At 29.0% G+C, this 16,781-nt stretch overlaps 1 protein-coding gene across 2 annotated transcripts; it reads left to right on the top strand.

Moving 5' to 3' along the window:
- The first annotated feature begins 1,636 nt into the window (after positions 1-1,636).
- Positions 1,637-16,491, top strand: LOC145194055 (protein phosphatase 1 regulatory inhibitor subunit 16B-like). 2 transcript variants are annotated; one of them, XM_090068958.1, is made up of 10 exons: positions 1,637-2,036; positions 6,635-6,705; positions 9,095-9,344; positions 9,943-10,067; positions 14,273-14,398; positions 14,520-14,595; positions 15,037-15,139; positions 15,352-15,466; positions 15,786-15,987; positions 16,093-16,491. In XM_090068958.1, the coding sequence occupies exons 1-10, from the start codon at positions 1,784-1,786 to the stop codon at positions 16,272-16,274; spliced, it is 1,503 nt and encodes a 500-aa protein (XP_089925084.1). In that variant the 5' UTR covers positions 1,637-1,783; the 3' UTR covers positions 16,275-16,491. The 2 variants fall into 2 exon arrangements, with proteins under 2 accessions (XP_089925084.1, XP_089925085.1); XM_090068959.1 differs by lacking the exons at positions 15,786-15,987; positions 16,093-16,491 and adding an exon at positions 15,661-15,696.
- The last annotated feature ends 290 nt before the right edge of the window (positions 16,492-16,781 follow it).

Below are 16,781 nucleotides of genomic sequence, written 5' to 3'. Positions count from 1 at the left end.
ATCTTAGGGAAAGTTTGAAAGAGTCGTTCGACAGTTTACCAACTGATTATTGCCGAAAACCTTTTTAATTCGATTAAAAGATGTGAACTATGCATAAAGAACAAAGGTGGACATATCCCTTATTGATCTTGCTATTAAAGCAAACTTAGATGCAGGTGTGCGCTAAACTTATGAGCAGCTTTTTTTTAACTTTTTTTTTACATACTAACTTTAATTAAAGATATTTAGTGATAGACACTTGTTTTTTTTTTAGTTTTTTTTCTCTTAATGTAATTAAAAAAGTCAATCTTGAATTTCTTGTTTTTTACTTTTATTTCATTTTTTAAAGAAAAAAATGCAACTTAAATCTAATGTGTGCTAAACTTTTGTGCAGTATTGTATTTTAGGGGTGAATAATTTTTACTTTAAAAGATGCTGCACCACGCAGAAAGCTAATTAATTGAAAAATAAGCGAATAATTTTCCAAATAACTGGGTACCCCAAGTTTCCTTCCTTAAAATCCTGAAAATCAATATTTGAGTAAACTTTCTTTTTTTTTTTTTTTTTTTTCTGTTTTTTGATAACAAAATGATGTTAACATGATTTCGCTAAACATGAACATCGCAACATACTTACCCGGTTTCGCTTTTATGATTTTATGGATTATAAGAATATTACAAATGTTAAGAGTTTTTTATTAAAAAAAAAAATAGTGGGGTTTATTATTTTTGCTAGAGCGATTTGTCTTTAAAATAATTTAATGTATTAGAATTGTTAAGATTTTTACCCAAAACACCCAATACAAAATGGTATCATTAGCTAATATTCGAAATGAAATCGTTAGCTTAAATTTCAACTTGGTGCATCTTAGATTTCGATGTTTCCATTACATCGTTTCAAATTATTCAGTATGTGAATATTATGTACGATAAGTTGCCAAACCCAATACCGCAAAACCCAATGCCTGTGTGATGCACACACACGTTACATATAATGTCCGGAATTAATCTGACACCTTTAATATAAAAAATTCAAATAACAACTCTAACCCCTGTTTGTTTATTAATTTCTTATTTGTATATCAATAAATACTCAAATAAAATGTATACATCTATGTATACAAATACATATATATGTGTATATATATATATATATATATATATATATATATATATATATATATATATATATATCTGTAGGTATGTCTGTATACATACATACATACATACATACATACATACATACATACATACATACATACATACATACATACATACATACATACATACATACATACATACATACATACATATGTACATGTGTATATATATATATATATATATATATATATACATGTATATATATACATGTATATATATATATATATATATACATGTATGTATGTATGTATGTATGTATGTATGTATGTATGTATGTATGTATGTATGTATGTATGTATGTATGTATGTATGTATGTATGTATGTATGTATGTATGTATGTACATATGCATATATCTATGTTTTAGCCTAGTCTGACTCTAACCTTGATTACTTGAATAAAAAAAATTTGAAGTTACCTATTTGTTATTGCAGTGTTTATGCATTCAAAATTTCATGCAAATAATATACATTGTTGTGTAAGCACATCTGACAATATATTTTTAGATGATTAGGTTGATGGTATGAGTGTTATATAATAGTAACACAAGAAACACATGAAACTGTTGAAATAATAGCAAATCCTTATGGTTTATTGGTTTTGAGTAATAATTCAAAATATTCTCAATAATCAAACTTATAAGCTATGACAATAGAAAGTTCTGTTGACCACAGCACATTAGTAGATGAACTGGTCCAACTTGAAAGTCTTGGTCCTGAGGAAAGGCTTGCACATGCAAAAAAGAGGCGTCAAGATCAATTAGTTTCTTATCAAAGCAGGCTTCTTCTACAAGGTCCAAATCCCACAAAGGTTGATCAAGCAAGTCATAAAAAGAAAATCAAATTCGAAAGCAATATTGAAATTATTGAAGCTGCTGCAAGAAATGATTCAGATGAAGGTAGCATTCTTACAGTTCATCATTATCACAGTTTTTAAATAGTTTTACAATTTTCTAAAGTATCACATTTTCAATCTATATGTAAAACCTATTAATGTAAAAAACTTGATTGCTCCAAAAGGACTATTCATGTTTAAAAAAAAACGTTAAAATAAATATTTTAAAATTAAAGAAGCTGATAAATTTAACAGTTTAATTAGTGTGGATTCAGTTTTTTAGAAATTACTAAAAACAGAATCAAGTGAACTTTTTTTTGTATTGTTTTTATAGAAAGCATAAATATATAAATATATCTTTAACATATATGTGTTTGAATATATATATTTGCTTGTGTGATTTTTCTATTTTGTTGACTACTAGCAAGGAAACTTAAATTTAATGCACTAAATACTCTTTTAAACACTTTTAAAGTCAAATTTTTAGAAAAAAAACTGTAATCAATTGATCAAATATGATAACTGCAGTCATATACTCTAATCTTTAGTCAGCTTAATCATTAGAGATAAAAGTGTTTTAAGTTAAATAAGTATAGCTTTTTTTTTTTACATGTAGAACTGCACATTCAGGCAATTTACTTTTTGAATGTTGGTAATGCTTCTTCCGGTTTTTCTGAAAGCAGATTAAACTTTATCAACAGTTAACAATCTAATCTGCTTAAACAATGTGCTGCATTGTTCAAACAGCTCTTTCTGAATGACCATTGGCTATACTTATAGGCTTGTTATACTTCTGAAAACACTTTAAGACAGATTTAGTGTAATTCAATCTGTCTTTAAGAGTTTTACTGAAGAGAAGGCCAATTTTTAATCATTTGCTATGTAACTTAATTATTTCAAATATAAAGTATGAGTACTTATAGACCAATAGTGCTAAGGAAGACAGATCTTTGCTGATCTTACCTCACTTTTGCTGCATCTTTAATGTCCTTTATTTATTTGTTTTCAGTTTTGCTTAGGGCGTTCTGAAAGAACTAAAGTTAAAAATGTTGATCTTTCTGGCTGTTTTCTGATGAAAACTTCCCCGCTGTTTTTATTTTTCTGGCCTATAAACCCTCAATTTCAAATTTCAGCCAAAAATATTAATCCTAACCTTTGTCCCAAGTTCCCCCCAAAATTTTTGTTGTTGTTTTTTTTAAAGATTTTGAATTATTTTTAATCTATGACTTTTTTTAAATAGACAAACAAGTAAACTCAGTTTTAACTTTTCTTTTACATATTTGTTTAGAAAAAGAAATCATAGGCTATGATAACAAGTTCAATAATGGGATTATAAATATTGCTCATTTTTCACGTTTATTGGTATTTCCTAATATACCTTGAGTAACTATGACAATTATTCTTGTTAAAAACAACAACACACTTTTTCAACTTATTATACATTTGAATATAAAGGAATACTCGAAGCTATTACAAATTGATTTAAATGGAAAATAGTAACTACATCAGTAAAAATTTGTTTAAAGATTAATCAAAGTTGCCCTTCTGAAATTGATAGAACACTTTTTGTGGCTTTCAACTACTTGTAACACACTTTGCTTACTTTTTTCATTTTTTGTGAGGGAAAATGAAATGTCTTGCATCAATTTTGCACCTCTCTCAGCAACATCATTAACAACTCCAATGTTTTTTTAAAAGTTAATTGCTTTAAGATAGTCTTCAATCTCCTCCCATGTTTGCACTAGAGTTTTCAGCCATTCAGTGTTCACACCAAGGGTTTCAAACAGAAGCCAAGAGTTTTGTCCCATAAATGATGGAATTTTTTAATTTTTTGTAACTACAGGAAAGGTTGGTGCACCTTTTTTCAGCTCACCACATTGGTAGGATTGGAGTTTTATTAACAATACTCTTTTTTTCATTGTCAGACATCTTTTTTGAAAACAATGAAAAAACTGCAATGGCCTTGGTTAAATAACAAAAATGATTTTTTAATAATCTTGAGGTCCTTTCTGATATTTCCTTGTTGATGACTTTGAAGTCCTGCTACTCATTGAAAAGTTTCACTGAAGGAAGTTTCAACTCCAACAGGGCATGCTAAACAGTGTTTGACATACACAAGAGCATTAAAAAGAAATATATCTCTTAGCTTCACAGTAGTTTCTTCATTATAGCCCATTTTAGCAGTGTATATCACAGATGACATCCATCTTGCATGATTAAAGGCCTCAGGCTTGCGCCAATGTACACCTCTATCTGGAATTTCCCCAAGTAAAGTTAACATAATTCTCTGCATAATGCAATAAACTCTTAGTAAGAAATTCTTATTCTTGAGCTGCTCTTTGAAAATAGAAATGGCAGAATTTAACATCTAAGCATTTGAAGTCATCCTTGTCCAAGATAGAGTCCTATTTTTCCTGGAACTCTTTAAAGTATTCATTATTTGCGCTGTTAGTAAGTCCAAATAGCACTTGCAAGGCCGCGCTCTGTAGTCTTTCCAGTATATGATGTCTGCATGCAAAATAAAGCAGCTTTTTTTCTAATAGAATTTCAATTTTTACACATGCACCATTCTGCCACCCTGAGTTTGAAGCAGTTGTGTAAAAAGACAATATAACTATATTATCTGCTAAATCCCATTGCTGTACAAGAGAAAATGTAGCTGTGGCTTGATTAAACATAGTGCTATCCACTGTTTCTGGAATGCCTAACAATTGACCTTGTTTGTAGCCTGGAGTTCCTAAAATTAGTATTGCTAGTCTATCTGAACGTTTCTTGTAAGAATCTTCCATTACTTTCCCATCCCAGTGCAAAACACAAAATTCAGGTGCCACAAGTGATGATTTTATTTCATCTTTCATTTTGGCCCTATTTTCTTGACGATATCAGTGACACAAAGTTTTTGAAATAGCCACAGTGTCTGAATCAACTATTTTTTAGTATCATAGCTGTGATCCCTGTTGCTTGATTAAGGGATAGATTCAAGCAGTCAACCATTTGACAAACCTCTTTAGCTTTTAAAGGATCAGTAGGTGATTTTACAAACAGTTCTTTCTTATACTTTTTTAAGAGAAGAAAATCTTCATCTTCTCCAGAATCTTCTAAAATCACTTGTGTTGATTGCTTTATAACATTTTTTCCCACTACTTTTCACTTAATTGTTTCCTTTTTTTATAACTTTGTAATTTTCTTGTGTAATCTTTGTCAATAGAGCCTAAAACAACTTTTTTTTCATCCTTTAAAGCATCTAAAACTTTAAATCTTCTTCTTTTTGTTAAGTGTTCCTTAATTTGTCACACTTAAAAATATTAGCTGCTTCTTGATTGTAATATAAAAAAACAGCTGTGATTTTTCATCATTTCTACTTTTATGCTTGGTTAAAGTCCTGTATGATTCATACAAATTTGTAAGTTTCTGTTTTACTTTGTCTTTTCTCTGTATTTTTTTCCTGCTTTCTCCCATATAGTACACAGCTTGTTAGTTATCTTAATACATAACTGTATTACTAATAGAATACTTGTCATGTTTCATTGGCTTTTCTTTTAAAAAGAAAAAGCCAATGAAACATGACAAGTATTCTATCATAATATCTCACGTTTAGTTGGTACTCGGTTTGAAGGTAGTTGTTCCAGATGGCTCCCCAACAACCAAATTTTGGCATTTTGAACATAAACTTGATTGATATATACTTACAAAGGCTAACTTTAAAACTTTCACAAAATGCACTGCAATATCTCATAGCAACATAAAAATAGCCTCAATCTTTAACCAGAACAAAATGCTGTCTTTTAGTTTTGATGATCATATGAACATCAAAACAAAAGACAGCTAATTACTACAATTTTGATGTGCTGCAGTGCTGCCAACTTGGTACTCACAACTATTCTGAATTGCGAAAACAACTATTCTGAATTATGAAAAGCATACTATAAATAGTGTTACTAAAAATATTATATAAAATTGATATTAAAACTACACATGTAGTTTTAATATCAATTTTAAAAAACATGAAATGTAAACATTGTTTATGTTTACATTTCCATAGTTAGACTCTGCATATATTTAAAAATACCAATAAATTAGAAAAAATGAACAATATTTATGAAATTTTAATATTAAACTTGTTATCATGGCCTGTGATTTCTTTTTCTGAACCAATATGTAAAATAAAAGTTAAAACTGAGTTTACTTGTTTGTTTACAAAAAGTTATAGAATAAAAATAATTCAAAATCTTTAAAAAACCAAAACAAAATTTTTGGGGGGGACTTGGGACAAGGGTTAGGGTTAACAATTTTGTCTGAAATTTTAAATTGAGGGTTTATAGGCAACCCATCACCAGAAAATAGCCAGGGAGATCAACATTTTTAAACTTCAGTTTTTTAGGAACACCCTAGTATTGCTGTTGCAATCTTTATTTTTCCTCAAATTGCAACCCTCATCCAATAGAGATCATTCTATTTTTTGTCTATAGTTTATTTTACTACAAACAATCTTTTTGTTAAAATAATGAAATAGTATTCAAAAGCAATAAAGTATTTGTTAAACTATTTTGCTGAAATTGAAGTATTTGGATCTGCATCAAGTTTAATTTTTTTGAAAATAAATTTGTATGAAATGTATATAAAATTATGAAAAGGTAGCTAAAAAGAAATTAAATTATTTAGTGGCTTCGTTTATAAAGAATGGCTTCAGTCCTGATTTGCAAAATGAAGATGGTTTAAGTGCTTTACATCAGGTATTATTTTTTGTTATATTTTGTTATATTTTAAATAAAACAATAAGGGGAGTGAAACAAAGTTTTGCTTTCTTTATTATTTTGTACCAAAAAAATGAAAAGTATTGAAATGTGTTGGTGAAGTATGCATATTTCTTCTATGATACTCCCTGACAATATCAAAGCAGGTTTTTTAGCTCAATGTTTCAAATGACCTATAAATGGATAAAAGTGTTTGTCCATTTATAGGTCAAAACACTTTGAACCAAACATTTTCTCTCAATGAGAAAATGTTTGGTTCAAAGTGTTTTGACCTAAAAACAAACTGCTTTTTAATTTCCTCATTCAAAAATGAAGCAGCTGTTTTAATTTAATAATTCACCACTGTCATATATGGTGACAGTTGAAAAAAACCTTTTCTCAAGTTTCCTCTTGTAAAGTACAGGCACCATACAATCAACCAGTGAAGACAGTAGTTGTATTGAAGAAAATGCCTACAATTTGATCCTTCAGGTTCCAATCAACTATACCTGTAAGAGCAGATTTTGCAGCTATTTCTCTACAACTTCTGGAATTAATAGAAGTGCTACAGTTGTTACAAACAAAGCATTTATGAAAATCAGATTAAAACAATTACTGTGAGGTTACTTTTTGATGCAAGGTAATTCAAGTGGACAAGTGATTTCTTTTGAAGAACATGTTGCTACTACATTTCAATTTCTTGTACTGCAAACCATACAGAAAAGTTTCCAAATTTTGTACTAGCCAGACCTTTTTATACCAGATGATGGTGGTTTAGTTTATGGAGTATTCTTTAAAGTGGGTCTTTGAAGGAATAAACATCAGCAGATCTACTGAAAGATTTCTTTTTCAGCCAGTAAATGCAATATGTTAAGAGTAAAAAATGGTTCTCTTTGTTATATTCAAAAGTTGTTTGCTGTATTAAAGAACATTGCTAAAATCATTTTTGTTTATCCTTATTTCCAAATTAGAACAAACAAAAATGATTTATGCATTTTTCTTTAATAAAGCAAATACAGTAAACAATAGCTCAATATATTACCAATCTAACATATTTTTTGTGTCTTCAAGGGAAGACACACTTATATAATGTGTAATATTTAGTATTAAAATGTCAGACATTCAGGTCCTTTGAAGAAAAGAAACAATGGGTGGTGTTAATATTTCAGACTTAATGCAGCCCAAGCCATTATAATTACAGAAAAAATAATTGAAAAGTTATTCAAGCTTTTTGCTTAAACTTTTGACCAGGCTCGATCAAAAGTTGATTGGCATTTATTACATGAAGAAGGGATATAGAGGGGATTGCGCTGGCTAATAAGCTCACAACTATTTTTTCTTGAGTTTTGTCAAAATATGAAAGAAGAATAGTCAATAATTTATTTATCTGAAGAATAATAGATCGTAAAAAAAAAAAATTTTTGCAGTTATTCAACCTGCCAGAGGAGCAACAGATCTGCAGGATGAACAGCTTAGTGTTAAAATCAAGTGTAAGGTAATGTGATTTAGTTACTTCAGATGTGTTCTGAATGAACAACAATCCAAGCTTGTTATTAATCATCCTATGTTTTTGGCACAAATGCTGCATAACTTGTGTATTAGTACTCAAAAAGCATATGAGAATGGTTGTAGTCTATAAAAGAGAAGAGATGCAATGTTGTCTTTTGTCTGAATTCGATGAAACTTGTTGGGTGGTGTATATCAATAAGTTAAGCACATCCTGAAAGTTTCAGTTTAATATCTTATATGGCTTTTATTAAATTTTATGTGAAATCTACCTCCTCAAGCAAAAGCTGTTTTTTTCTTCATTATTTAGAGGTTATCTATGATCTCGTTAATTTTTTTTTCCTATAAATTTTTTGTACACAGCAATCTTAGCTTTTCTCTTCAATCTTAATTTTTTGTACACAGCAATTTTCAAAAAAATAAAAAAAATAAAAAAAAAGGAAGGCAAATACATCTTTAAATTTGTAAACTTTAGTAAAGTATATAAAATCAAATGAGTTTTAAATATTAGATGATAACACTAAATATTCAAAGATAAAATGTTATATTGTGTTAATATTCAAAGATAAAATGTTATATTGTGTTAATTTTCCTGATTATGTGATTTTAAAAAATCACATAATCAGGAAAATTACCCATATTTCAGATCTTGCATCCTTGAATGAATTGATTAAATCCAGATCTCAATACCTCAATAAAAAATAAGGAAATCTGTTTGTGGATCAAGTTTCTTAAAAATAAAGGATCTATTTATTTTTAATGCTCAACAGAAATAAATGGGATCACAGATCCTTTAAAAAAACTGATCCAGATCCAAGATCTGTATATGAAATAAAAGGTTCCAGTCCCTGGATAAAATTATTCTGAATATTATTTTTTTAAGGCTGTCATTGAAGATTGTGTTGATGTTGTAGATGTTTTGGTTAAAAGTGGTGCTAATCTTAACATTAAAGATGCTGATCTATGGACTCCACTCCATGCAGCTGTTGCATGTGGAAACCTGGAACTTTGTAAGTATTTGTGTGAAAGTGGTGCAAGTATGGTAGAAATAAATACTGATGGAAATATGCCAATTGATTTGGTGGAGGATAATGAGGACATAGAAAGATACCTAGATGGAAAGATGGGTGCAGGTATGTATTTCTTATTTTGTTGTTATCTTTTTTGTTAAAAAGTGTGTATTTGTTTGTCATACACAAACTTTTATATATATAAATACACACATACACACACACACACACACACACACACACATTTATGTATCTAAGGATATCTTGGTAGAAAAAAGTTGAGCCTGTGAAAGTTTATGGTGCCCTACAAAAGTTTTACTCTCAGTTTATACTTCACAAAAATACCTTAAATTTTGTTCTTAAAAAAACCACTCAAACTATATTTACATAGTTTCATGGAAACTACATCAATTTCTGCTTAACATGTAATTGCTTTTGTGCAGTGTAATTACAGCTAAAAAGTATTTTTCTTGTTGATTTTTTGTATTACAGAATATGGATTTTTTGTATTACAGAATATTAATAACACTATTAGGCAATAACTGGTTTTAATATGGAAAGAAAAAAAAAAAAAAAGAGTAAGCTAAACATTTTAAGGTGGAATAACACAAAAAGTCCTTATAATTATTCAATGTTTTTTTGTTTTTTTTTTTAGTTTAATTTTTTTAGCAATTGACACATCCAAGTCATTTATATCATTTCTAAATAACTATTTAAATAGTCTATACAGAAGAAGAATTAGAAAGTATTCGAAATGTTGTCAGAGAAGAGATGTTGCAGGATCTGCATGATAGTGTTGCAAACAATCGTGACCTAAATATTGCTGGCAAACATGGTGAGACTGCGGTAAGCTTTGGTATTGAAAATATAATATTCCAAATCTAAAATTTATGTTAGACTGTTTTAAAGTGATTTTTTATAATTTAGAGAGAGGTTTTTCTATAAAATAGTGTAGTAAAAATAGTAAAATATTAAAATATCCTCTGATATGTTAGGCAGAAAAAGTGCTAAATGAATTTTATAAAACCAATTTGAAATATTTTGTATTTAAAAGCTATTTTTAGTCTCTTAGCATCTGTTTTTCAGTTTGTAATGAAATATTAAAGTGACAATTGTATTCCTTAAGATATATTTTTTTCATGATTTTTTTTAATTTTTTAAATAATAATGATTCATTCCTTGAGATATGTCATGTCATAGGAACCCCCCATGGATATGTTATTACACATTTGTAAAAACAGGGTTTAACCTTACATTTTACTGCTGTGTAAATTTAAATTCAAATTCAATCTAATTTTAGTATTTTCATGTAGTTTAACAACACTTTTTTTTTTCTACCAGCAAGTTTAGGTGGAAAAAACTGCTTTTACTCCTCAACTGCTAAAGTAAAACAAAAACTAAAATAATTTCAGGATAAATATTCAAAAATTGACCTAAAAACATCAGTTTCAAATGAAATATAAAAAATAGCTCTATTATACAAATTTTATTCTGGGGTAATTTGTTTCTATTTATACCTCTCTGCCTTTTTAAACTTGCACATGGATTAATGGCTCATGCTGAGAAGTAAACAATCAGTAATATTTTTTACAGTTGTAAAAATAATAAATCTGCTGCAGACCAAAAAAATAATTTATTGCACCCTTGAAAGCACTCTATTTATTACAAACTCTATGTATACCAACCTCTTTTATAATGCAGTAATATTGAAGTTCTTCTCAGAGATAATTCACAGGTCTATGTAACATTAGAGTGTTGGTTGTTCATTGAGTCTTCAACATGGTAACTCAAAGCTATCTATTCCAACAGCACAAACTGTTTGCCTAAAGGGGATCTACAATAATATGCTACTGCCACTTCAGGCTATCAAGTATGAAGTTGAGCAGTAGAAACTCTGTGGAGATCTTAAAGTTATTGTAAATGAGTATGCAAATATTAAAGGGCATAGTTGCTTCATCATCAATAATAGTAACTTTTCAAGGCAAGGAGCAATTGTTGGGAGTCGCTAAAATCCAAACAACTTCAGGTGAAGAACAAGCTATGGCTGCTTATCAAGCAGTGGAGAAGTGGGGTTTAACCGACAAAATTCAGGCAATTTGCTGTGATACGACAGCAAGCAACACAGGTCGAGTAAATGGTGCCTGTACAAACCTAGAAAAGTTGTTTAATTGTGACCTGTTGTACCTCCCTTGCCATTACCACATTTTTGAGTTAGTTTTGAGGAGCTGTTTCAAGTCACTGACGGGTGCAACTTCTTCTCCGGACATGGCGCTTTTCAAAAGATTTAGAGAAGCCTGGACGAAACTCAACAAGAACATTTATATAACTGGTAGTAATGTAAGTGCCTGATGATGTCTGCTCTACCATTCTTGGATTTGTTGAACACCACCTTTCTACACAAAAACAGCAGAGAGATGATTACCAAGAATTGTTGGAGTCAACAATGATCTTCCTTGATGGCATTCCGAAGAATGGAATATTGTTTTGTATACCAGGAGCTGTAAGTCATGCTAGATGGATAGCAAAGGCAATTTATGCATTTGAGATATACCTGTTTCAAAGTCGATTTCAGTTATCACATATGGAGAAGAACTCTTTAAGAAGAATATATATGTTCCTTGCTCGAGTGTACGTTCAAGCCTGGATTCTATCATCAGAAGCAATTACAGCACCATATCATGATTTCCTATTCATGTGCCAACTGATTAATTATCGAGGCATAGATCCACAAGTCAGTAAGGCTGCTGCAAAGAAATTTTCCAACCACCTCTGGTACTTAGTTCCTGAAACTGTTGCTCTCACCTTATTTGATGACAATGTTCCACCAGCAGTTAAGGCAATTATGGCTCAAGTTTTGCTCAACAAAGATGAAGAAGCAGAGGAAGAAATAAATCAAGTCAAGAGGTACATTCTTCCCGAAAAAGACTTTTCTTCCTTTCCAAACATCAAGTTTCCATCTCTGTTAACTCCTGGTACAAAAACATTCTTTAACAGATTTTCTCTCAGCACTGATTTTCTGAACAAAGACCCTTCAGTATGGAAGGATGATCCTGATTACAAAAGTGAAATTGAAAAACTTAAGAAAATAGTGGTTGTGAATGATGTTGCGGAAAGAGGAGTCAAACTCATTCAGGACTATAATAACATTCTCACCAAAGATGAAGCTGAGAAACAATTTGTTTTACAGATCGTTGCTGGAGACCGTAAAAAGTACCCAACTGCTACTAAATCCTGTCTTATGAAACAGTAATGTTCAAGGTTCATTGGTTCACATTATATTTTCATTCTATGGACGTTATTGTTGTACATGAAAATGCTTTTGTTTTATAGCTTTTTGGTGTAGTAAATAAGAACATGGTCGATATAGACAAGAGCTTTTGAACAGAATTAATCATTATGCATATTATGTTCCAACTTAAAGGCGTTTGAGGGTCGCCTTTCAGTTCTTGGATTGAGCTGAAATTTTGCACAGTTCCTTATTTGGTTGATTGGAACAGGATCAGAGGCTGAGAGGTGCAACATTTTCACTTTTGAAAATTTTAATACAGCTAAGGGCCACCCTAATATATATATATATATATATATATATATATATATATATATATATATATATATATATATATATATATATGTATATATATATATATATATATATATGTATATATATATATATATATATATATATATATATATATATATATATATATATATATATATATATATATATATATATATATAGGGGAAAACCTCAATGAATGGGACAGTTTTTTTCAAAATGCTTTTTAAACGTAGATAAAGTTGTTTAATATATTTATTTAAATATGTTTGATAACCACCAACTCTTGCTCAATGATATAGTGAAACAAAAAAATTGGATTTGCATTTGGCTATTGGAAAAAAGAGAGTTTTATTGGAGCATGACATTTGTCCCATTCATTAAGTATGTCTGATTGAATGTGACAAACATATTTTAAAAATTACTTTTTACATTCGAAAACACAATAACATCCATTGTCATTACAGTCATAGAGCAATAGGATGGATGAGTCGGTCAGTTGAGTTCTTGTTTCTATTACTCTTTGTTACAGGAATTTGAATATCCTTGCATCGATGCTTCTATAAGATTCTGAGTTTGTCCCATTCAATAATCGTCCCATTCATTAAGGTTCTCCCCTATATATATATATATATATATATATATATATATATATATATATATATATATATATATATATATATATATATATATATATATATATGTGTATATATATATATATATATATATGTATATATATATATATATATATATATATATATAAAATATATATATATAATATATATATATATATATGCGGCAATACATTATTCACAAGGTATTGAAGGTGATTTATTTTATGCCCTTACTTTTATTGCTGAGTTTTATTTAGGCAATATTTCAAGAAACGTGTGTTACAGTTAAACAAATTACAGATTTGTAATCAGTAAGAAAACTGCTCATAAAGAAATCAATTTTATCCATGATGAGAAAAAAAAATTTTTTTTGAATCATGATTGACATGGCTGTTATAAATTTTTGTTTAGGCTCTTGGAGCTAACTTTCCTGAATATTTGTGTTAGTTAAAAGAATTTAACACAAATGTTGTTTGTAAACAGTTTTAGGAATAATTTTAGTAAATTTAGAAATAGTTTAAGAAATCGTTTTTGGTTAATAGCAAAAAATAAAAAATTATTGTTGCATAATTTTGTTATTTTTATTAAATAGCCATGATGTCATGATGCACACTTTTTATGACAAAATATTAAACATGAGAATTTTTTTTGGTATTTTAAACCTCAATAAACAAATTTATTTAATATTTAGAAAAAAAAATTATTTATTACTTAAAACCTCAATAAACAAATCTCAACTGTACTGTAATACTATTACATGTAATAATGGTATTAACTTAAAATTTACGAATCACATTATTTTAAATTGAAAGGTATATAAATTTAAAAGCTTAAAAAAGTGGTAATGTGTTTATTTGTGTATTTAATAAAAATTCATTTAGATGCATATAGCTGCAGCTAATGGCTATGATGATGTAGTTGAATATTTACTTGATCATGGTGCAAAGATAGATCATATTGATAATGATGGCTGGCAACCAATCCATGCGGCAGCATGCTGGGGACAGGTATTTCTACTTTTAAATATTTTTTGTTTAAAATAATTGAATTGCAAGAAAATACGGAGTTGATTTTAGTTATTCAAGTGGTGCAACTATAAAAAGTTTTTGATAAATTTGTTTTTCACAGGAAAAAATAATAGAGCTTCTTGTAAATCATGGTGCAGATTTAGATGCAAAGACAAAAGATGGTGAAACACCAATAGGTTACATTTTTATAATTGATCGATTAAATTGTTTTTTATAATTTTTACATTTTTAAAATTGATTGATTAAAAAGATTATTCTGTTATGCTTTTTTATTTTTTTTTTAAATTAATGCTGTTTATATGCATCACTGTCATTCTTAGAAATGTTTCATGCTAGTTGAGAAAATTTATTCTTAGAAATATTTCTTGCTAGTAAAAAAAGTTCATTAATTATGTGTATTTAAATTTATAAAACATTTGAAAAGTAAAACTGTCGTAATGTTAAAAATATATACAATAAACTGTCTGTGTGTTCGCAAACTTTCCTGAACTGCATCTGAATATATCTTATCTTACTGTTTGCCTCTGTTTTCCCTATTGTTTGTTCCTTCGTACAATCAAGGTAAACAGCAGTTTTGCTCTTAAAATAAGGTTTCTAACAAGCTTTGCTTCAATTAGATTTGACAGAAGATGAGGAACTACAGGGCATGATTGAAGATCTAAAAGAATCGGGACAGATAGTTCGAGAATTGAAAAGAAGTCAGAGTAATAGCTCACGAACGTTAGTATATTTTGACTGTTATATTTTCAGTACAGTAACTTGATCGTGCCAAATTTACAGTGTCCGTTAAATTCTAACTAAATACTAATAAATTATTCTGTTACTTGTACCTTTTTAAAAATCCTTGAGACATTATTTTTTCCTGTTGCTTCTGAGGTCCATTAGTAAACATAGTTCTTAAATTTTGATATTCTAAACATTTTTCCTTCCAGCCTTTCAGTTCGTCGTTCGAGTATTGTAGAAAAGCATCGAATATCCGTCAATGATGCAAAACAAGAAGGAGTATTTCGCCAAAACTCTGAGTTTTTGCAAGTAGTTATAAAAACAGTAAGTTAAATCAATCACATGTAATGTGTAATATAATAAGCTGATTTGCTATTTTTTAAATGTAGTTAAAACTTTTGTAAACGGAATGTCAATTCATGATTATTTTAATTGCGATAATTACCATATAATTACCATGCATCAATTCATGAAGAACCTATTCCTGGTTGCTATTTTCTTTGATGATATGCCTTTAGAACATTACACTTCAAAAGTAAAAAAAAATATTATGCAGGTAATCTCTTTTTCTATTTTTTTACCTCATAAAAAATATAGTTCGGAAGTTATAGGCATATTAATAAAGAAATACATCATATATTAGGATGATGACAATGAGCAAGTGGAAGGGGGCATTCCTGAGAGCCTAGGTTTTTCTACTGACTCAAATTCTTCTGACATTAACATAAACATTAATTTCAAGTCTGAAGAGAATCAATCGTCGGATTTTAGCGCTGCGTTTCAAACTGATAATTTGGAGTTAAATACAGAAAACGTTTCCGTTAGTGTTTCCTCTCTCGATAAAGGTACGTTGCAAATCAAAAAATTTTATGCAAATTAAAAATTTTTGAAATTGAAGTAATTGAAATTTCTCAAAATAGTTTGCTTTATTATCAAAGCATTTAATTTAGAATCAGATTCTCGAGTAGAGAATGGAATTTTAAAATCCACATCGCTGCATGAGGAGATAGAACTAGAAAGCTCTACAACTCGCAATTTAAGTCACAATACTGCGGTTAAACGTAATTCCCTCAAAACATTAACTGTATCCACAGATGATGCTGTCAAAAAGAAATGCTGCGTTGTTCTATAAGTTTTTTAAACTCGCCTAAAGCTGTAAAAGTAACAAGCCCTTGAATATCATGCAGTTGCTATAATTAAACGAACACGTTTATGTCATCTTGCAATGTTGATAATAAGGTCTTTATTTAGGCAGACTCGTCGAAATAAATTAATTACTGTCTACTGCCGTCATTTGAAAGTATTTTCATATTTTAATTACTTTTCTAAGAATAATTTTCTCATCTGTTTTGTTGTCGTTTTTCGCTAATTTTTTACCTCCATCTCCTAAAAGTTGTAAACAGGGAAAGAGATGTAGACATGGTGAAAAGCTATTTATTTGTAACAATTTAAAACTAGTTTCATAAATTTTCGGTATAGCGTGAATCGCAAAACTATGTAAAAAAAATGTGTGTGTGTGTATATATATATATATATATATATATATATATATATTTCAGATTATCTCTAAGCTATGCACCTTAGTTTTCATCGAAAAGTGTTTAATATTTTTAAGATTTTCGTGTTGTTCAGTCTGCTG

This window comes from Hydra viridissima, unplaced genomic scaffold, assembly GCF_058129835.1.
Source record: "Hydra viridissima isolate aposymbiotic clone 2 unplaced genomic scaffold, HvirCarnegie_v1 scaffold_12, whole genome shotgun sequence".
Taxonomy (NCBI): Eukaryota; Metazoa; Cnidaria; class Hydrozoa; order Anthoathecata; family Hydridae; genus Hydra; species Hydra viridissima.
The sequence above is the reverse complement of the archived record's forward strand: the minus strand, read 5'-3'. Positions and strand labels throughout refer to the sequence as shown.